Source organism: Caloenas nicobarica, chromosome 1 (genome assembly GCF_036013445.1).
Source record: "Caloenas nicobarica isolate bCalNic1 chromosome 1, bCalNic1.hap1, whole genome shotgun sequence".
Taxonomy (NCBI): Eukaryota; Metazoa; Chordata; class Aves; order Columbiformes; family Columbidae; genus Caloenas; species Caloenas nicobarica.
Genome location: NC_088245.1, coordinates 2,218,752 through 2,240,724, shown reverse-complemented (window position 1 = coordinate 2,240,724; position 21,973 = coordinate 2,218,752). Strand labels below are relative to the sequence as shown.

Sequence of the window (21,973 nt, the reverse complement as noted above, 5' to 3'; positions counted from 1 at the left end):
AATTTCACGATGTCTTTAGCCTCAGGATCCTTCGCAAAGGACCCTTGTGAGCATCTTGCAGAGCTAATCCAAAGCACTCAGGACTGTCATGGGGCTGGGTATGATCCAGTGGCTCTTCCCTCTTCAAATGGTTCTTGCAGCAACAAGCCCTCAGGCTTTGAAGGTATAAATTCACCTGGACTAAACTCAGTAAATTCAACAAGGAGTTAATGGAGCTTTGGCAGCAGCTACAAAATTAACTTGATTAAGTTCCTGTCCATCAATTAAGCCAATATACTTGACTATAATGCTATTTAATTCTAAGCTGGGAACAGTGCAATAAATCAACGTTTACAGATGTCTCTGGCAAACCTGTGATTGATGAAATGTGGTAATTTTGGAGGTGCATGGAAAATTTCAAATAAAATCATATCCCCCAGTGATTAATAGAGCTGTCTGTGTTGGTATTTTCTCCAGAAGGTACCAATCCAAATATGCTTAACATCACACGTTTCCAATGACAGCTTCAGGTACCTGATCCAAGCAGCAAAGACTCTCGGGTTTCATTGCCAAGCTGGAAAGGTGCTGAGCTCCTGGCTCAGCATCTCACAGAATGGGCTCTGGTTGCCCCTTTATAAAGAAAGTGGAACCATCCTGCCCTTTATAATCCCATGGGGCATTTGTTGTCTCTCTCCTCTTTATCCTTGGATGCAAATGAAGGCAGGAGCATTATGCAAGGTGAGCAAGACTCCGAGGGTCCAAGCATGGATGGAAGAGGCTTTCTGGGGATTTGGGATGTGGAGACAATCGGTAGCAAAGGTTCCTCTGATACCAATGGCATTTTGAGCATGTTTTCCAGATCAGGGCCAAAAATGCGGGTCTCTCAGGAAAAGCTGTCTGCACTGCCTTGAGTAGCTCCAAGAGGTGGGTGATTTGGAGAGGGCTGGTGGATGGTCTTCTCCATCTTGTAGAAACTTTGTTGGGATTTCTTGTGGTAATACAGCTTGTGTCACCCTGAGAAGCTGTTGAAAGATTTCCACCAGTTCTGAGGTCGGAGCCAGGGACTGGCTTTACTTTCCCTCCAAGTCCTTCTAGGGGAGGTAGAACATCGAAGCCCAACCAAGGGAAAAGGAGTGGATCCAAAATAGAAGTGGCAGGTGGAAAAAGAGCTTACAGAAGATTGAGAAGGGAAGGGAGATCTCAACAGAGAGCTCTAGCAAGGAAAATTGAAATAATTGTCTCCCATTTTTGTCAAGGGAAAGTGCTTTATATTCCTGACTATGTATGAGTAAAACAAAAACAACAACAACAAAAAGAGCCAGTTATTTTTCTGCAGTTAACGGAGTTGTTAAGTCGTGAAGAGCTCAGTGTCAGGAGGTACAAAGAAAGAAGAAGAAACCAAAAGCCTTGGATAACAAAGACCCTTGGACTGCCACCCATCCACAACCAGCAAATGACCCTCTGTCCTGTTGCGCGGCTAAAGGGGATTGATCAGGGACACAGCAATGAAAGGGAGCACAACACCTGCGTATTTCTAAGCCCTTTGGGGAGCATGCTTATAGGAATGGGGTAAAAGTCAGGTAAACTGAAGAGGCTGAGCTAAAACAGCTTTCCATTTTCAGCAGAAACATGAGAAACCCACCTAGTGCATCTCTCCCAGCAACCTGGAACAACCTGGGTCTCCAGACCTGCAACTGAAAGTCAATGCACTGGTTGGGTAAGGTCCAAAGGAGTAGTGACATAAAACTGAAAAAAAAGTGTGGAGAGTTTGAGCCCAGTCCTGCTGAGCAAGACATAAAAATTCTTCCTCCAGCAGTCAGCACAGTCTACTTTTTAACAACCCTACAGTAGTAACTCATGATCTATCTGCAAGAGAGAGAAGCACCAAAGAAAATAGAGATTTTGAACATTCCTTCTAGAACCTTCATTAATTTAAGCATCCCTGAAAGTCACCAGATTTCTGTCCATGAAATATATTTATTGGATGCCTAAAGAAAATTAAATTAAATTGAGACTGAACACTGAAAGGGGAAATATGCCTTGATGTTTGTTAACAAATTTCCCTGTACACCTGTCCGTTCCCTGCAAGCTGTCATCAGATAGCTCTGGCTTGTACAGAAAAAAATGCTCAAATTTTTCGTTCTTTGCACAAGGTACTTTTCGTGCTTGGAGATACTGGCAACATGGCATTGCAGAGCTGAATGCATGGAGCATCCTGTGCCCTCTCCATGCAAGACTGGAAGACTTAGTTGGTTTAGTGTTGGCAAAGCATGGGTGGCCGGGTGGCCCTGTGTCTATGTGAGTGTCTCATGATGAATCTGGAGACACTGATGGCAAGAAGCTCAGGGTGGTTGGTGCAGTGGCAGAGCAGCCACGTTCCCAAATTTCAGTTTAGTGTGGTTCAGGTGTCAGCATCTGCCTCTGGGCATATGAAACCCCTTGGTGTCCTCTTGCTTCCAGCATGTCCTATAGACCTGCATGCCTTGATGGATCTGGGTCTCAAGGTTTGTGTTTCAGGTGAGAAACCAGGTGGGAACAGCAAAACAGGGAACTAGGAAGAAATTACAGAGCCTGTTCTTCTGGGAAGCCCATGATTACCCACTTCATTGGGCCTGAGCATAGTGTCTCTTCCTGATCTGTAACATTTGGAGTTCTGCATGACTCAGGGGCATTTATCTCGACAGGCTGAGCAAGTTGGGATTGTTCAGCCTGGAGAAGAGAAGGCTCCGGGGAGACCTTATTGTGGTCTTTCTGGACTTAAAAGGGGCCCATAAGAAAGATGGGGACAGACTTTAGAGCAGGGTCTGTTATGATAGGACAAGGGGTGATGGTTTTAAACTGAAGGAGAGGAGATTCAGGCCAGACATGAGGAAGAAATTGTTGCCCCTGAGGGTGGTGAGAGCCTGGCCCAGGTTGGCCAGAGAGGTGGTGGATAAACCATCCCTGGAGACATCCCAGGCCAGGCTGGACGGGGCTCTGAGCAACCTGAGCTGGTGCAGATGGCCCTGCTCATGGCAGGGGTTGGGCTGGATGAGCTTTGAAATTTTTTCCAACCCAAACCATTCTGTGATTCTATGATCTCCTGGCTGGCTGATTGCATGACATGGGATGAGTCTTCCTACCTCTCTTCTCCCTCAGCATGCAGGACGGCGGAGGCAGCTGACATTTTGTTCCTTGTGGGGCAGTCACAGGGCACAAGGAAGGAGAGCTCTTGGCTGGTCAAGGACTTCATCAGCAGCATGGCCCGCTCCTTTGAGAACATGGTGATGGGCAAGGGAGGCATCCGGCTGGCGGTGGCACTCTATGGGGAGAAAGCAAGGTGGGTCAGTCCATCCTCTACCACCAGCACACAGGTTTTCATATCCCTGTGGGTCTAGATGGGCGATCATGTCCACATGGTTAAAGAGCTCTTGCTGCTCTGCTGAACTCCTGCAAGAGCAGAGCAGGAGTTCAACCCCAAGCAGTGTCACCGGAGTCTAGAGGTGCTCGGTCATGGGGAGCTCTTTCCAGGTAAGGAGGCTGGTATTTAATGCAGCCACAAGAAATTCCCCACCATCCATTTTTACATATTGTTTTATGGTAATGGGGCTCTGGGGTTCATACCCTGGACTCCATTGGCCACTGTGAAGAGGACTCCTTGCCTACATATAAGCGTAGTGTGACCAGCTAAATCTCAACGTTATTGCTGGTCATTACTCTTATCAATGCATCCTTGCTGTGACAGCAGTGTTTTCTTGCTCCTTTTTCACCCATGTTCCTCCATTTCTCATTCCCAGGATGAGTATTGAGCTCACAGATTATGTGACCATGGAAGAAATGCTGGTGGCCATTCAGGGTCTCTCCCTCAAAGGCAGCAGCTTAAAAACAGGGTCAGCCCTGGTGTTTGCAGCTCACGCCATGTCTCGCCTGGACACGCTGCGAGAGGATGCAGCAAAGGTAAATGACCTTCTGTGATGGCTTCCCTGGTGTCATCCTCAGTAGGGATCAGACCTCTAAGTTCTTCACCAGAAGGCATGAATGAGCCATTTGGTTTTTATTTATCCCATCTGATTTTTAGTTTGGAGTTGAGGTACCATGTTTAGGAGCTCACTCAGCTTCAGGTCACTTTATTGGTTAATAGAAAGAGGCAGGCGCCTGCAACATTTATGTTCTGCCTCCTTCCCAGCTCATGCTCATGAAAGCTGATTTCATTTGAGTTACCCCAGAGGTGTGGGTTATTGCAGGATTTATTTTCAAGTGCCCATCCCTTTAGAGAGAGAGACTCCATCCAAGGTCTGGCTTCTCAGTGTTAAAATCTTGCACCTGTCTCTGGGATGTTGTTCTCTTCCATTCTCTGGCTCTTATGCCAATTCTTGTAGGTTGTTGTTTTGATCACGGATGGGAAATCGAGCGACTCAGTTGAAGACGAAGCCCGGGTCCTGCAGGACAGGGGGGTGACAGTGTTTGCTGTAGGTACGTATGGACATGCTAAGTTACGTGGAGCATCACCACGCAATACTGTGTGTGCCAGCACACAGGCTATGCACTGGGGAATATTCCTGATGCACGACACCCATCTCCTCTAAAAACTGTACCTGTCCCAGGCTCAGCCACTAAAACTGCTGCAAGTACAGTAAAAACACATCTGTGCTGTGCTTGAGTATTTTTTTGTTGTTGTCAATAGCCGATTTATTCAGTGGAAATCTGCGGTTTTGCATCTGTCAAAACTACTTGAGAATTCAGGAGGAGTTCAATAAATAGTTCCATAAAAGTCAAAATGTTTTGATGTGACATTTTCGAAAATGAAATGGTTTTACTTTTGAAGGTTCCTTTTAATGGGGTTTAAAGACAGACTTCAGCTATCTTAAAAATGTCCATCAGAATAATTCCATTGGCAAGGAAGAGTTTCAATTGCTCCCCCATCCCCAAGAGATAAATACAGCCATTTATTACAGATCAAATCCTTCCCTTCACCAAACATTTCAGGGGAATAAAAGGGGATGGCAGTGGTGTTTATAGAGAGAAACCAAGTCAATTTGGACAAAAGTGAGGTGAAAATTAGGGAGGGTTGATTTATTGGGTCCCTCCCCCTTTTTATATTTCAACCCAAGGAAAACCCTGCAATTTTCACACAAACTCTCAAAGTCCCATTGTCTGCTCATCCATTAGAAGGGCAGAAATGTCTCTGGATCAAATGGTAAGGATGAGGCCAGATCCTACCATGCTCCTTTTCACTTTCCACCCCAAGAGAGCTTTCCACCTCTTGGCCCATTAGCAGCCAAGTCCACTGGATCAGTCTCTAACATGCCTCTGGAGAAAACTTTGACCTTTTTTCCTTTATGGCTTCATCTCCTTCACCGCTGCCCATCCAGCTAGACTGTCCATTCCTCATTTCATCCTTCACCACGGTAGCATGACCGCAAAGTTGGTGTAAAACTCAAAGGCCAGCACATTGCTCCTTCTTGCTCTTGACAGCCCTTGCAGAGGCCTGGCCTGCCTCAGGGATGGTGTTTGATGTCCTCCTTTCCTCTTCTTTTCTTCTTCTAGGAATTAAGGATGCTGACAGGAACGAACTGAAGAAAATAGCTTCAGAGCCCACTGCAGAACATGTGCTTTATGTTGAAGATTTCCACCTGCTCACCAAAGTGGCCCCCAAACTCTCTCGAAGGCTCTGCTTCGCTGCCTCAGAGCCACCACGACCCATCAAACAGACTGTCCAAGGTGCGTCAGGGCTCTCCCTTTATCCTACTTTCCACCTGCTCAAACCAGCCCCTTCCCAGTCCCTGGATGAGCCATCTACACCATGGAGATGGACCTTCTGCATCCCCTCTGCTCGTCACAAAGGAGTTTTAGCGGTTGGATGACCCTGGAGGAGCAATCAGCTCATAGAATCATTTAGGTTGGAAAAGACCCTCAAGATCATTGAGTCCAACCGTTGACCCAACACTGTCACTAAACCATGTCCCTGAGAACCTCATCTAGCTCATGGAACATCTGTTTCTTAGGGGCAATGGTCCTGTGCATTTCGTTTGTGTCTGCATCTCTGTGGTTTGCCTGGTGATACCAGATACTGAAAGTCTTGCCGCTGGTTCAAACAAAAGGAGCAGCAATAGGCTGTGGCAGCATTTCTGCCCCTTGGGGGCTTTCATGATGGGCTTCTCATTGTGAACTCCAGCAGCACATCTCAGGAAGAACTTTGTTCCTTGCAGAAGATTCTAAGAACAGCTAAAGAGTTTTTCAAAGACATCTGGGTCTCTCCCCAAACAGATACTGATGTTGCAGCAAATCCAGAGGTGACAGCAATGAATTTCTGCCCCACTCTTGGCACTCAAACTCATGAAAAGATGAGTTGAAAGCTTAGGGCAGAGTTTGGAGGAACTTCATCCAAGTTACTAGAGGGTGTTTCTTCTTCTTCTTCTTTTTCTTCTTCTTCTTTTTCTTCTTCTTCTTTTTCTTCTTCTTCTTTTTCTTCTTCTTCTTTTTCTTCTTCTTCTTTTTCTTCTTCTTCTTCTTCTTCTTCTTCTTCTTCTTCTTCTTTTTCTTCTTCTTCTTTTTCTTCTTCTTCTTTTTCTTCTTCTTCTTTTTCTTCTTCTTCTTTTTCTTCTTCTCCCTTCTCCCTTCTCCCTTCTTCTCCTTTCTCCTTTCTCCTTTCTTCTTCCTTCCTCCTTCTTCTTCTTCCTCCTTCTTCTCCTTCTCCTTCTCCTCCTTCTTCTTCTTCTGTTCCTGTTCCGTTCTCTCACTCTTTCTCTCTCTCTTTCTCTTGCTCTTTCTCTCTCTCTTTTCCTTCCTTCCTCCCTGCCTCCCTCCCTCCCTGCCTCCCTGCCTCTATGGTTCTGTAGCATCATGGCTTCCTATGATGGTCTATGTGAGGTTCAAGCTTTCTGGCTGAATATTCTCTGGTGGCAGGAAGAAGGGCAGGAAGGAGCTGATGTCCTATGCATTAAGCATTCACAGGGGAAATGTAGCCAGAACCAGGCTGGTTGGTTGGTTTGTTTGGTTTCCCTTTTCCTTTCTTGTGGTGAAAATGTAATTTGCCAAAAGAAAACCCGCTGGTGTGACTTTGGCCTGGAAACAGATCTCAGCTGCTCCACTGCTGTTGATCTAAGTGGGTGCCATCTATACCCAAGGCTTTCTCTGTATTGAATACATTGACTCCATCAATGAACAGCCTGCATGTGTTTGCACCGGTGCCATCACAGTCTAAACCAAAGGTCCTTTTATTTTTTTAATTTTTTTTTTTTTTAATTGCAGCTGAGAAGGTCATCGGTCCCCGGGAACTGTATGTCAGTGAGCACAGCCACAGCTCGCTGCGACTCACGTGGATGCCAGCTACAGGGAGGGTGACGGGGTACCGTGTCCACCTGCAGCCCTTGCTGCCTTCGGGGCGGCCGGATTCCGATGACCAGCGGCAGGTAGAGTTGAGTCCCCGTTTTGCAGAGCACCAGTTACAGGCCCCAGTGTCAGGGTTTGGTCCTCTGCTGAGGTTGCTGATGGCACAGCCCAGTTAGGAGATCATAGAATAGTCTGGGTTGGAAAGGACCTTCAAAGCTCATCCAGTGCCCCCCCTGCCATGAGCAGGGACATCTGCACCAGCTCAGGTTGCTCAGAGCCCCGTCCAGCCTGGCCTGGGATGTCTCCAGGGATGGTTCAGCCACCACCTCTCTGGCCAACCTGGGCCAGGCTCTCACCACCCTCAGGGGCAACAATTTCTTCCTCATGTCCAGCCTGAATCTCCCCTCTTTTAGTTTAAAACCATCACCCCTTGTCCTGTTGCAACAGGCCCTGCCAAAAAGTCTGTCCCCATCTTTACTCCATGTACCTCAGCTAACCGGGCCACAGCCCAGTGCATTGGCCTAAATTCCTGAAGCTGCTGCTTGAAGTGAAGGTCTATAGATAAACCATCAGATTCACAGGCGTGTTGATTGCTCGTGCTAGTTTTGGCATTGCTGTTGCGGTAAGTTGGAGTTTCTGGGGATGATGGGTGGGAATGTAGGGAGGAAGAAGGATGTGGCATGAACTGGCACAAACTCTGTTGGGATAATAAGAACATGTAAATGAGAAGCACTCTTTGTCTCTGGAATACCTCCTCTCAAATAAGCAACATACCCTGTTCCTCTTGCTGCTAAGATTGTTCATCTTGGTAAGACCTCCATGTGCTTATGTTTTGGATTTGATGAGGCCATGTGTGCCAGCTCGCTCCGGTTCAGCTTGGTCATTGCACAAAGTTTGAGAGCAAGATAGAAGGCCAGAAGATGTATGCCTAAAAGCATTGATTTCTAATCATAGAACAAAGCTATGAAAGCATAAATTATTAAGGTCAAGATTATTAATTGTATTAATTATTAAGATCATCTTTAACAAGAATTATCATCCTTGGCTGCTTCAGAATCTCATAAGAACACAGTGAAAACACAGAAGTTGTCTCCACCTCTCTTGCCCTCAGGTTACGCTGAAATCTCCTTCTATGAGATTAAAATAAACCTTCTTTGCCAATGATGGTTGCTTTTCCTCCATTTTTTTGAAGAGGATTGGGAACCACCCTCACCCTTATGCACATTCTTGTTTTCATGGAGTTTTTTCTGGGCTACCTCATGAAATCCACTCTTGACACTGTCCTGTGTTGGTGCTATGTCCAGTGTGAATCCAAATTATCATTTGTTTCCAACCTGTTGCAAACATACTGAGTCTTCTGCTATCATGAAGAGGTAATGGTGTCATTTGTCCCCTTTTGTGACAGATTGTGGTGGATGGTGACAAAAGTACCGTGCTGGTGACTGATTTGAAACCCAACACCAAGTATGTCTTCACGGTGAGGGCCATCTATGCAGATGCTCCTGGGGAGTCAGCAGCTGTCAAGGGGAAAACAAGTAGGTGGCTCTTTCATAGTCATCCCTGTGTGTTCCTTGTCTGGGTACAGGAAAAAAAAACCACCCAAAACTGTACATGTGAGGAGAGGTGGGAATGGGTAGGAGGAACATCTGTGCAAATGCCCATGGTGTGAGGTGCAGGGTTGTGAGTGGGTGCAGGGTAACCCTTGGAGTTAACCCACTTGAAAGCAGAGGGTGCAGTCTCCTGGATACCTCACATCATCTGATTTAATAACCAGCAGGATTTAATGAATCCAGTCTGGGATTCAGTTCATAGAATACTCCTGTTACCTGGGATGAGAAAGCTTTTGGAGACCATGGGTTGAGAAAAACAGATATGAGTTTCATGGAGAGATGTATATTCTGAACATCTTGTTTTAAACGTGGGTGGTCCAAAAGGTTTGGGTTGGCGCTATGCATGCACTTAGGGCTTTGTTTCTCACTCAAGGTGAACACCAAGGTGGTATGATCATGGCCTTCAGGAAATGTCCCATGAAACAATGTAGGCTTCCTCTGGTTTGCAATGTGCCATGCCAAATTCCTTTGCTGTCACATGGCTGGCTGTAATTACAAGGTTCCTGGAAACAAAGGAGCAAATTGACTCTTGACCAGACCCTGGAGTGCTAGACACTGGGTCAGATGTGATGGATGGAGCACATTTTTGTCCCAGAAGCCTCTGCACTACTCTAAGGGTTTTCAAGGGGTGCACTAATTCTGTTTCTCTCCCTGTTTTGCAAGAAGTGACAAGTCTGCTTTGCCCAAGGGGTTTTGAAAAGAATTATCCCTTTCTTCCTTGTCTTTTGCTTCTTCCCCCACCCCCTGCAATGTCTTAAATTGTTTGTTTTCTTGAGGGAAGTTCTCCAACAGGATGAATAAATAAAGCGCCTCAATGAGGTTGACTCATATGTGCTTGCCAGGAATAAGATGGAATGTCTTTATGGGTAGAAATAAAGTAATTTGATCTCTTCTCTTATTATCCCCAACATGAAGCTGGAGGCAGAAGCTATAAATCTGTCTGCCATGGCTGGCTGGATCAAAATGGGTTCTTCTTTGTAAGAGTTGCATCCATAGGCACAAGTAGCATTTGATTCATGTGTCCTTGCTCAGCCTCCATGAAACCACAGCAGACTGTCTCTGCTCAAGAGGAAATACCATGTCGGTAGATATTTCACAGTTCCCAACACCATTCCAAGAGGAAGACCACAAGCTCTCTGCCTTGGGGGTTTTCAGCTCACTTTTCAAGCAGGTGAGGGTTTGATAGAGAGGAGGTGGTTGCTTTTGAGTATTCAGCTGAGAGAACAGGGAGAACTCGTGCTCCTCACTTTTGTGTTTCTTTGTTCTTGAAGACAAAAAGATTTTCCAAGGGTCTTTGCCATAGCACAACAATTTCTGCAATATTTTTGTACCCCAAAGCACCTGTGCCTCCAGTCACTAATTTCCGTGTGACAGAAGAAGGGCCTTTTATCTTGAAGGTGGCTTGGACACCTCCACTGGGCAAGCTGGAGGGCTACAAGATCTACATCCCCAGAGGTAAGTTCAGATTTTATTAATTTTTCTTGGACTTGGCTTTAAAAGGAGCAGTGACCTGAGGACAGAAAAGGTGCCATTTTGTCCAAGGAAGAATGCACCATGGAGCTCTTGGCATTACTGTGGAAGGAGGCCAGGTTAGCCTCTTCCAGACAGCTTGACTCCTCCAGGATGGAGGAGGAGAGTCCTTTGAAGGACTTTCTTTTGAAGAACAAGATGAGGATGGTGCGGTGGATACCTTGTGTCCATTTGCATTGTCACATCCAGACCTACTGTGGATATTTTTCATACTCAAATGCCTGCTTTGGTGTGGATGTGGGATGAGTTCAAGCCTTTGGTATGTCTCACACTCACCTCTGTGTGATCTGGAGAGCTAGGACAGCGTGGAAATGTCAAGCCTTATCTAAAGACATGACTCTCAGCAAGATCACATGGGTTGGGGGACTTCAACCATGCACTTGAACCAGATCCTATCACGTTCTTCACCATGTTGTGAAGACATCACCGTGGGATATAGGCAGGAAGGCTTCACTATCACTCTTCTCCTCTATTTTGCAGCCAACAGACAAGGAATGACCTATGAGCAGGTTCTGCGCGGTGATGTCTCTTCCCACGTGCTGGATAACTTGCAGGAGGACAGAGAATACAACATCAGCATCTATGCTGTGTACCCCCAGGGGCCGAGCCGGCCTGTGGCTGCTGTGGGGAGAACATGTAAGAGGTTTGACTCTGTGGCTGGTTCCTTCTTGCCCTGGGCGCTCTGTTCACACCCTTTGCAGTTGATAAGCACCTCACAGCTGGTGGGTGCTGTAGGGTGATGTGCATCAAAGGAGCAGCGTTCAACAGATCCTTAAGTCCAACCTTGAACCCTGCTCTCCTCCATCACATGCATGGACACGGACACCCTTGAACACCATCACGCTGCTTGGGAGGAAGGGTGGGAGGTGTACCAGAGCCTCACTTGCCCTCCTGTTCTGCACCCACACTGCATAAAGCATTAGGGGCACTGGTCCTGGAAAGCAATGGTCACAGATGTGGTCACCACTGCTTTTATAAGGTGCCTTCAGCAGGAACCCTTTTAACTCCCTCTCCTGGCGACGGGCAGGCTGGAGAAACAAAAATGCTGGGAGGGCAACCAACAAAGTCCTCCGCTGGCAAGTAGGTTCTCTGAGGGTTTGTTCCTTGTCCTTCTAGTGAAGCTCCTGCCTGTGAAAAACATCTTGCTGCAGAATGGGACCACCAACACGCTCCAGGCAAGGTGGAGCCCTGTCCGGGGAGCAACGGGGTACAGACTCACCTGGACATCAGCAGGTAGAGACTCAGGACTGGGGTGAATGCATCAGTGAGTGGGGACATGGAAAGACAGGAGCCGTGAGGTCCCCAAGGCATTAGGTGCATTGACATCTTCTGTGTCCAGATGTGCAAGAAGAAGCAGAGGGAAAACAGGTTTTTTGGGCTCTGTGAATGGTGGAGTTTTATGCCCCTGGGGATAAAGCAGGAACTTGCAACAGAGAGCTGTACAGTGGGTGTATCCAAACTCCGCCATGGATGCAAAAATACCTGCTCTGGCTCTGCATAAATCAGGATAATGGCTATCCAGCCTTGTTGATATGGGATTAATGCTGGATTTCCTGGGCCCGAGTAGCTCTGGAAGGGATTAATAGCTGGAGGGGAGCTGGTAAAGTTGTCCATGCAGAGCTGAACATCCATCCGTACTGAGAGTGTCCAGCTCTGGGTCCCCAGCACAGGACACACATGGACCTGCTGGAGAGGGGCCAGAGGAGCCCCAGAAACGATCCGAGGCTGGAACAGCTCTGCTGGGAGGACAGGCTGGGGGAGTTGGGCTGTTCAGCTGGAGAACAGAAGCTCCGAGGAGAGTTTAGTGTGGCCTTTCTGGACTTAAAAGAAAGATGGGGACAGACTTTTTGGCAGGGCCTGTTGCAACAGGACAAGGGGTGATGGTTTTAAACTAAAGGAGGGAGAGTCAGGCCTGACATGGGTAAGAAATTCTTCACACTGAGGGTGGTGAGAGCCTGGCCCAGGTTGGCCAGAGAGGTGGTGGATGAACCATCCCTGGAGACATCCCAGGCCAGGCTGGACGGGGCTCTGAGCAACCTGAGCTGGTGCAGATGGCCCTGCTCATGGCAGGGGGGGAGCTGGGGGAGCTGGGAAGGTCCTTTCCAACCCAAACTATTCTATGATCCCAGAGCCCCGAGCAGCTGGGGTTACCCCCTTTTGGGACAACAGGTACCATGTTACAGACTGGAAATGCCTGTACTTGTTGCTTTTCTCTCTGGAGCACTAAGACCTGGGTTCGTCCCCCCAGCATCCCCTAATGCCTCCTCATTCTCAGACAAACTTTGGTGTTTGAAGACAGATCTTCATTTGCAGCTGGAGCCTCTCCCCTGCCCTGAACCCAAACGTATTTTCATTGCTGGTGTGGGGGAGCAGAAGTTAGAAATTCAGGTTTGATGGCATATTTTGGCCTTGGGAGATGGATGTTTTTGCCATTCAAAGACGAGATGGGATGTCAGAACACCTGGGCTCCATCACAGGCTTTGAATAAATAGCACACTTTCCTCTGGCTCAGTTCCCCTGGTTATGAAATAAAGAGACATCTCCCGCCAGGGGAGGGGGGGATTATTTGGAGAACAGCTCTGAAGGTCATCAGAAGGGAAAATTCTTTACAGGGAAAGAAGTGTTTTTATTGCTTCGTAATGAATGGTTCTCCAGAAAAAAATTGCAGAACACCCCAAAACTCAGCTTCACACAGTCCTTGCTCCATACCCCAGCTAGAAATGGAGCATGCACCTCCTCAGCCTGTCATGTCGTTGGAGTGGGGACACATCTTGAGGGGACAGTGCGGGTCATCCTCAGACAAAGCGGCAAGGGCACATCACCTCCACCCCAGGTTTGCTCTTTCTGAGCCGCTCTTTCACCCGGTACCGGTTCACCCCAAATGCAGGGGTGGCAAAATCCCAAGGGGCAACCCACCCTCTACTGCAGGGTCCTTCTCCAACACTCCATCCCACCCTGGGTCCATGCGTTATGGGTGTTGGGATCCAGACGCCTTCTGCCCATCCCCATGCAGCCATCCCAGACCCTGGAGGGGTTTTGTTTTTCTTCTCTGACTTCTAAGACAGAGAACAGTTAAACATAAACGAGCGGCTGATGTGGAGAGAAGGTCCATGGAATGAGGGGTGGGAGAGGGAGGGGGATGGGGCTCAGGGTGCTGGTGGAGCAGAAGATGGGGACATGGCACCCTCCAGCGACCAAACTGCAAACGGCAGCCTGCTCCCCTCCAAACCCCAACCTGCTGCTGCCTGCACCTCTCTGCCCCTCTGAAAATGGGGTGAGATCCCCAGGGATTGGGTTTTAACTCTTCTTCTGCCGTGCCTCCCTCTAGAGCGATACCGAGAGGTTTAGCTGAGTGGTTGCCAGTCCACGACAAGGATACATAAATGAGAAAATGTCTTTTGTGGCATCAGTTGGCTTCAGCATCCGGCATGGAAGGCAAGATGACTCCAGCACTGAGTCCCCCAGGGCTGGGCAGAGTGTGGCCCTCTTACGGGTCTGCTCGCAGGCCCATACGTGGCCATTTGTGTATTGCCACCTTTTTTATTTTCTTTGGCCTGCAAAGCCCTGAGTTATAAAATCATTGAATCATAGAATCATTTTGGCTGGAAAAGACCCTCAAGATCATTGAGTCCAACTGTAACCTAACTCTAGCACTATGCCATGTCCCTAGGAAACTCATCTATGCATCTTTTAAACCCCTCCAGGATGGTGACTCCAGCACTGCCCTGGGCAGCCTGTTCCAATGCCCCACAGCCCTTTGGGGAAGAAATTGGTCCCCAGATCCAACCTCAACCTCCCCTGGCACAACTTGAGGCCATTTCCTCTGCTCCTGGCGCTTGTTCCTGGGGAGCAGAGCCCGACCCCCCTGGCTCCAAGCTCCTTTCAGGCAGGTCAGAGATCAGAAGGTCTCCCCTCAGCTCCTGTTCTCCAGCTGAACCCCCAGCTCCCTCAGCCGCTCCCATCACACTTGTGCTCCAGCCCCTTCCCCAGCTCCGTTCCCTTCTCTCAACTCACTCCAGCACCTCAAGGCCTTTCTTGGTGTGAGGGACCCAAAACTGAGAGCAGTATTCAAGGTGGGCCCTCACCAGCCCTGATCTATTGCTGGTCACTGAGGTCTGCCCGAGTGGCTGTGGTTTATTTCTACCTGCATATACATTTGCTCTTCAACCAAGATATGTGCTCATTGCACTAAGCTGTGTCCCTACTGTCCTCAGCTTGTGGACCTTGCTGGCAAGTGTGCAAACCAGGAGGACGAAGTTCCATTCAATCTCATGCAACTGTGTACTTCTCAAGTGGTTGTTTTCATGCTTTCCCACTGCCCTCCCAGCCAAGGAGACCCAAGAGAATCCAGACATCATTTCCTTTTGCAGAGGGCAGCATCCAGGACGTGAACCTGAGCAACACCTACAGCTACTACATGATCCAGGGGCTGCGGCCTGGCACAGAGTACAACGTCACCATCAACCCCGTCTTCGGGGATGTTGAAGGGCCAGTGGTGAGCAGAAAAGCAACGACAGGTGAGTGCCCTGTGGGTGGGAGTGGGGTGGGAGCCAGCTCAAGAGGACATGGATGATGGGTGAAGCTGTGCTGACAGCACAGAGCTGGTGTCATTTGTAGTCACCACCCTGCCTGTCGTCTGGTGCAGAAAACACTCTGGGTCATCGCAGCTTTCGGGGGGCTACTTGGAAGCTGTTTGGACCTTACTACAGTTGGTCAACTTTGCTCTTTTCCAGTGGCATCGAGTACCGTCCAGATGCTGAATGTGAGTGAGATATCCATCAACAGCGCTCTGGTCTCCTGGGACTCAGTTGCTGGGGCCACTGGGTACCGAGTGGCTTGGGGTCCTACACCAGGTAAGATCCTGTCCTCTTCCAGCTTCTAGCACCTCCACCTTCTCCTGTGGGATGGGAGATAAAGCACTAGGAACCTCAGGGATGGTGGGTGTAGAGGCACGTTCAACTCATTAACTGGTCTGAGCAGCCTCTCCCCCAACTTCAGGGCATGAACTGAAACCAGAAATTATTCCCAGACTTGACCTGCAATGCCAGGGTCTCTGCAGCAACTACATTCAATGCATAGAGCAAGAGTCCTACTCCACTTTGCCTGGTCTTCAGGGAAGAGTTGGGGCAGGTCATCCAGCACAGGAGCTTTGCAAGTCTCTGGAGATGCTGGGAAGGGGCAGAGCACATGTTGGAGCCGCCCTTGGACTGCACCACATTACTGTGTGCCCTGGATGTGAGAACTAGTTTGGTTCCTTTTGTTCTTCTCAGCTGGTTTGGATCCTTTAGTCATTCAAATTCCCAGATAAATAACCGTAGGAAAACTGTCTCTTGCCCCAGCACATACATGGGTGTTCTACAAGAGAGGTTCGGCTGGGCTGGAGATGTACTGCCAGGGAAAACATGGTGTCTTTCCCAACACGCAACAGAGCTTCTCCCCAGACTCTTCACTCTTTATCCTCTTCTGTTTTATTTTCTCTCTCCCAAAGAGTTCTTTGGCAAAGACCGTCCTCGCCAGCTGGCCCTCAACAGATCAATCACATCCTACCAGCTCCGCAACCTGGCCCATGACACCGAGTACGTGATTTCCCTCTACGTGCTTTTTGGCTCAGTGGAGGGACCGGGGATCACAACCTCAGCCAGGACGTGTGAGTATGGGCAGGGCATTCAAGTAGCTACCACACCACACACCCCTTGCATGGCTGGTTCAACCTCGTGTATTCCTACACTGTGCCTCCTACACCCCACTCCCCATCACCTTCCCATCATGTTGGGGACACCGTGGTGGTCGTCCTTTGCCCTACAGACCAGCTGTGCCTGATGGCTGAGACCCAAATCCCAAAGGCTCTGGGGTTTCTGCCTGGGATTTTCCAGATGTAAACTGGAGATGATGTGCTCTGCAGTCGATCTGTTCATGTACCATGGGCTTGGGCCAACTGTCAGGTCTGAACTGCCCAGTCTGCACTTGCCAACCTTCCAGGCATCCCAAAATCCAGACCAGTGGCCAAAGTCTTCAACACTGTCAAACGGTCCAGCTGGAAAAGAGATGAGACCTGGGTAAATTATACCGTAGGGAGCCACAGGGGAGAAAAAATGGGTAGGAGTGGACATGTCCTCCTGGCATGTTAAACAGGCTTGGCATAGGTAGGAAACCCTGGACATATTAACATGCTCCCCAGTCTTATTTCTCCACAGGCATCTCAGGAAGGTAGGAGCCTCTCCGCAGGCACTGCTCAGAGTCAACTCATCAGCATGAACTCTTGAGATTTGTCATTCCTTCATTTGTGTCTCTGTCTCTTCAAACTTGGGGTCTTGAGTTCTTTGAGTGTCTTTTCCACATGAGTTCATCTGAACCACGGTTCCCCAGTGTTTGAAGATGCATCTGGATGATCTGTCCTCTCTTGGGCCGCTTCCTCACATCCTTGTGTTGTGTCACCAGAGTTTGTTGCAGGCGGTAAGAAATGTGGATGAGATTCCTCAGCTTAACTGCACAGTGCTTCTCCATCAAGTCATTAGAAAATGCAGCCTGGAAATGTCTGGAAAGTAGATATTGCATAAATATCCAAGTCTTTCTTCAGTGCCATAGCTTAGAGCCATGAACTCTGCGTAACTTGGACTGTTACTTCAGACATCTCATCCTGGTTAATTTTTGCAGTGTCTCCTGCAGAGTCCCACGTCATCCAGACCATTCAAGATCTGAGGGTTACTGACACTGGTGTTAACAATTTGAAGCTCTCTTGGAGGAGGCTTCCTGGGGTGACTCATTATAAGATATCCTGGGTGCCATTCAATGGTGAGCATCCTGCTCTCTTAGCAAGGCGTGGTATGATTGTCCCCCTGTGCTGGGCACTGGGGAGGCCAAACCTCGAATCCTGGGGGAAGTTTGGGGCCCTCACGCCAAGAAAGGCCTTGAGGTGCTGGAGCGAGTTGAGAGAAGGGAACGGAGCTGGGGAAGGGGCTGGAGCACAAGGGTGATGGGAGCGGCTGAGGGAGCTGGGGGTTCAGCTGGAGAACAGGAGCTGAGGGGAGACCTTCTGATCTCTGAACTGCCTGAAAGGAGCTTGGAGCCAGGGGGGTCGGGCTCTGCTCCCCAGGAACAAGCGCCAGGAGCAGAGGAAATGGCCCCAAGTTGCACCAGGGGAGGTTGAGGTTGGATCTGGGGAACAATTTATTTGTGGAAATGGGTGTGGGGCATTGGAACAGGCTGCCCAGGGCAGTGGTGGAGTCACCATCCCTGGAGGGGTTGGACAGACATGTAGATGAGGTTCTTGGGGACATGGTTTAGTGCTGGACTTGGCAGTGTTGGATTAAGGGTTGGATTCGATGGTCATGAGGGTCTTTTCCAAGCAAAATGATTCTATGAGGACAGAGTACAAGGAACCTCACAAAACATGAGCTTAGCTCAGCTCTTTCCTTTTCCCACAGATCATCAGGGTAGCTGGGGACAGTAATGTCTACAGGAGCAGGTTGAAGCCCTGTAACTGAGCCAGGTTTTAGTCGCTAACAAAAATATCAATAAGCATAGTTGGGATTTGGGAAGTCAGAGAAGTTGTCCCCTTCCATCAGTGTATGTGATGTCTTTGTGACTACATCTCTCACCTGCCCGTGCCTCAGTTTCCCCAGATGCAAAACGAGCACCTAACACTCCTTGCTGGTGAGGTCCCATAAGAGATGTGGGAAGAAACTGCTGTAACAATAATTGTTAATAGCAATTACCCTGCCCTTTGTATGTAACACTGGGGTTTTTTTGAATGACTCCTCTTAGGTGGCTTGGAAACCTCCCAGGTGCTTGCAGCAGAGACAGTCTCCTTCACAATCCCCAAACTGAAGGAGAGCACCACCTACACCATCTGCATGTCTGCAATGATGGGGGGACGGGAGGGAAGCCCCACACTCCTCACAGCCAAAACCTGTGAGTACAGAACCACTGGATGGGGACAAGAGCATCTCCACATTAGTGCTGGGGGCTGTCTCTTCCTAGGGGCAATCATGGGATGTGAGGATGGAAAAAGAGCAATATTGGCTGTTAGACACCTTATTACTTCTCGGATCCCCCCAGCCAGCATGCCAGAAATCATACGTTGGTCCTTTCTTCTTGTCACTGAGAAATGTTGGGACTTTGCCTGTGTTCTGCCAATAATCACCGTGAGATGCTCTTTTTGTGACATGTTATCTTGGAACTACCTCTTTAGTTACAAAATCTCGACAATTTCCAGCAAATAAAGGCAAACATCAGCACTCATGATGCTGTGGCATCATGAGACTTGATTGCTGCTGCAGAATAGGCAAATTTGGAGATCAAATGGTGGAGAAGGTCTGGGGTGCGGAGCCAGTGCTGTAGTTTCGAGGAGCACCAGCATCTGGCACAAGTGAGCAAGAAAAAGCTTTATTGCCTATCCCAACAGCTCCAATTTCACAATCAGTTTAGAGGAATACCTGGCAGTCCAGGCTGGAGATCTGACAACAGTTATTTGTTACATTTCCACCAATTACCACCAGCTGAGGATCTGAGCTGATTCAGGTTTCTGGAAAACCCCTCAAGTGCTGTAGGGACTCCTTCCTCTCACCAGAAACGTGGTGTTTTGGGAGGCAGAATGTCTCCGAAGCTGTTTGCAGGCTAAGCTGTGTTTCCTGGCACACATCTTTGCAGCCTGTGGTAGATACCATCTGAGAGATTCACCAGCTGTGGACAAGTGTAGCCAAGACATGCTTCATCTTCATCATTTCTATCTGGACTTTTTGCCTTTGATTTCAGTGGGGCCAGGCCTTGAGCCTCACAAAGGATGCAGCATCTTTCTTCCAGCTCAGACAAGCTCTTGGGGGTAGCTTCTGCCCCCTCTAAGATTTATTTCTTTCATCTCTAACAGTGGATTTACCCAAAGTGACCGAGTTCACAGTGCAGGAGGCTGCAGAGACAAGTGTTTTGCTGACTTGGACGGCTGTTCCTGGAGCATCCATGTACCTATTAACATGGCGCTTGTCATCAGGTAATTTTTTTTTTTTTTGGTGGGGGAAGGAAGGATGGTTTGTGATTTGGTCTCCTCCTGTGTGAGCTGCCCTGTCACTCAAGGAGATTTGAGGATGGAGCATGGACATGTGGTCTTGTTGATTCGGTCTTAAAGGGAAAATTTCTTTGCATGACCAGCCTTAAGTGGCTGATGTTTCCTTCAAGTGTCATGACTCGTTTCTCTAAGTGATGTCCAGTTTGACCTGGGGTAAATGATGCCATCAATGATGACACCAGCTCTGCTCCTTCTTTAGAACCCATCTGGACCCTGTTTTGCAGGAGAACAAAGGATTGACCCTGGGGTCTTCCATACATCATGTCCCTTCATCTCAGCTTCTTCATTTGGGAGAAAAAGAGGTGAAAAAAATGAAAGCTGGCCCACTGAGTAAGCTCACAAGGTGACCCATTTGACCATTGCAAAATCCTTAGGGGAAGAAAAACGAGACGTGAAAATTGCTTAGAAAAAAGCCTGGTGGTTTGTATTATCAGTGTCTCTTAATTTAAAGTCACTACCTGTCCATCAAGGATAGTTGCAGTGAACCAAAAAAGGTTGGGTTTTGTCATCCATACAACCTTAATTCTTATATTTTAAAAAGCTTTGCTATGTACTAAATAACTTTTAAAACTCTTGCAATAGTTGCTCACAGTTTCTAGTGTGTATTTCTTTTTCCAATTGATTTGGCCCTATGGGGTTTGCCCTTTTAAAGCATCAGCTATATTATTTTTTCCTGGAGTGGACTTGAACCTCTTTGAGTATGGCAAGGTTCCTGTCATTGATGCTTCAGCCACTAACTTTTTGCTAGTGATCTGTTCATCTTCATAAGTCAATAAAGAAAAAGGACCTGACACAATTCCCTTGCTCTCCCTGCAGTGCTTTTTGAGTTAGTAGGTCATCAACTTTAATATTTTTTAATTCCAAGGACATTTTGGTATTGGCAGCTTCAGGCTTGCAGTATATGTCACTCAGGATGAAGTCTCCTGTGGTAGCATCGGTTTTTTACTCTACGTATCAGGGATAAGTGATTAGGGAACTGAACATTCAGTTCTCTAGGGTGATTTAAGTGATCTAATGCAACTGTTCCCCTCCTGTGCCATGCTGTTAAGATATCGATCCGTAAGTATTCAAAAATCATTGGTTTCAGAGTTGTCAGGGGCTCAGAAATGGATAGTACCATGTTTGACAGGCCCTCTGTGGCCTCACTCAATCGATCCTTCTGAAATAGGTTTATAACTATTGATTTAACATTTCAATCAGATGAATCTTGCCACCACATTTCAATAGTACCAATGAGATCAAATTTATGCTTGAAAGTGAGTAATTCCATTTTCTCTTGTTTAATTACCCGGGCTGCCAGCATTAATGTATAAAGGCAATTAAGAATTTTGTCTCTTGGTGCCTTGATTAATTTTCTTCTCCAAAATTTGATTTTTTTCTAAATGAATACTCATTCGCTGTTTCCCTTGCCCACCTTTTAAGCTCATTTAATGGTCTCCTCTCTGCCAGCTGACTCTAGCCAGCCTGCCCTGTAGAAGATTGGATCCCCTTCTACGCAGTTTGAGGTCCTCCCAGCTGTAGACCTCCTTTGTCCAGTGTTACAAAAAACCAAACCCATGTATGTCAATGGGGCTCCATCCAGAGCCAGCCTTCCTCCCCCATGCAACAGGAAGGACCTTGGAGAAGAAGAGACTGAGAGAGCTGGGGCTGTTCAGCTGGAGAAGAGAAGCTGAGAGGGGATCTCATCAACGGTTATAAATATCTCCAGGGTGGGTGTCAAGAGGATGGACCAGACTCTGTTCAGTGGTGCCCAACGACAGGATGAGGGGCAACGGGCACAGACTGAAGCACAGGAGGGTCCAACTGAATATGAGGAGAAACTTCTTTACTTAGAGGTACCAGAGCCCTGGACCAGGCTGCCCAGAGAGGTTGTGGAGTCTCCTTCTCTGGAGACATTCCTGTGCAACCTACGCTAGGTGAACCTGCTTTAGCAGGTGGGTTGGACTACATGATCTCCACATGCCCCTTCCAACCCCAACAATCCTGTGATTCTGTGAAGTTCAGCTGGACGTTGCCCTCCTCTCTCTTCTTTGTATATTCTCTTGACTATTACTGGAGCATGAAAGTCATGGTTTTCTTGTCCATCTAATCAACAGAATCTCGTTTAATGTTGTACCTTCATAAAATCACAAAATCATTTAGGTTGGAAGAGACACTCAAGATCATAGAGTCCAGCCATTAACCCAATGCTGTCACTAAGCCATGTCCCTAAGAACCTCATCTACACAGGTTTTAAACCCCTCCAGGGCTGGTGACTCCACCACTACCCTGGGTAGCCTGTTCCAATGCCTGATAACCTTTCTGTGAAAAAAAATTTCCTAATATCCAATCTAAACCTCCCCTGGGGCAGCTTGAGGCCATTTCCTCTGGTCCTTGTGCTTGTTCCTGGGGAGCAGAGCCCGACCCCCCCTGGCTCCAAGCTCCTTTCAGGCAGGTCAGAGATCAGAAGGTCTCCCCTCAGCTCCTGTTCTCCAGCTGAACC

The 21,973-nt window shown here is 48.1% G+C and overlaps 1 protein-coding gene across 1 annotated transcript in view; it reads left to right on the top strand.

Moving 5' to 3' along the window:
- Window positions 1–21,973, top strand: part of LOC136003220 (collagen alpha-1(VII) chain-like) — a 110,517-nt gene that overhangs the window by 788 nt on the left and 87,756 nt on the right. The window contains exons 2-14 of the mRNA XM_065658617.1: window positions 3,118–3,298; window positions 3,756–3,915; window positions 4,338–4,431; window positions 5,506–5,679; window positions 7,210–7,370; window positions 8,696–8,825; window positions 10,239–10,355; window positions 10,911–11,066; window positions 11,547–11,663; window positions 14,801–14,947; window positions 15,164–15,283; window positions 15,919–16,077; window positions 19,297–19,416. Of these exons, the coding sequence (XP_065514689.1) occupies window positions 3,118–3,298; window positions 3,756–3,915; window positions 4,338–4,431; window positions 5,506–5,679; window positions 7,210–7,370; window positions 8,696–8,825; window positions 10,239–10,355; window positions 10,911–11,066; window positions 11,547–11,663; window positions 14,801–14,947; window positions 15,164–15,283; window positions 15,919–16,077; window positions 19,297–19,416 (1,836 nt within the window). The remainder of the gene's footprint in view (window positions 1–3,117; window positions 3,299–3,755; window positions 3,916–4,337; window positions 4,432–5,505; window positions 5,680–7,209; window positions 7,371–8,695; window positions 8,826–10,238; window positions 10,356–10,910; window positions 11,067–11,546; window positions 11,664–14,800; window positions 14,948–15,163; window positions 15,284–15,918; window positions 16,078–19,296; window positions 19,417–21,973) is intronic.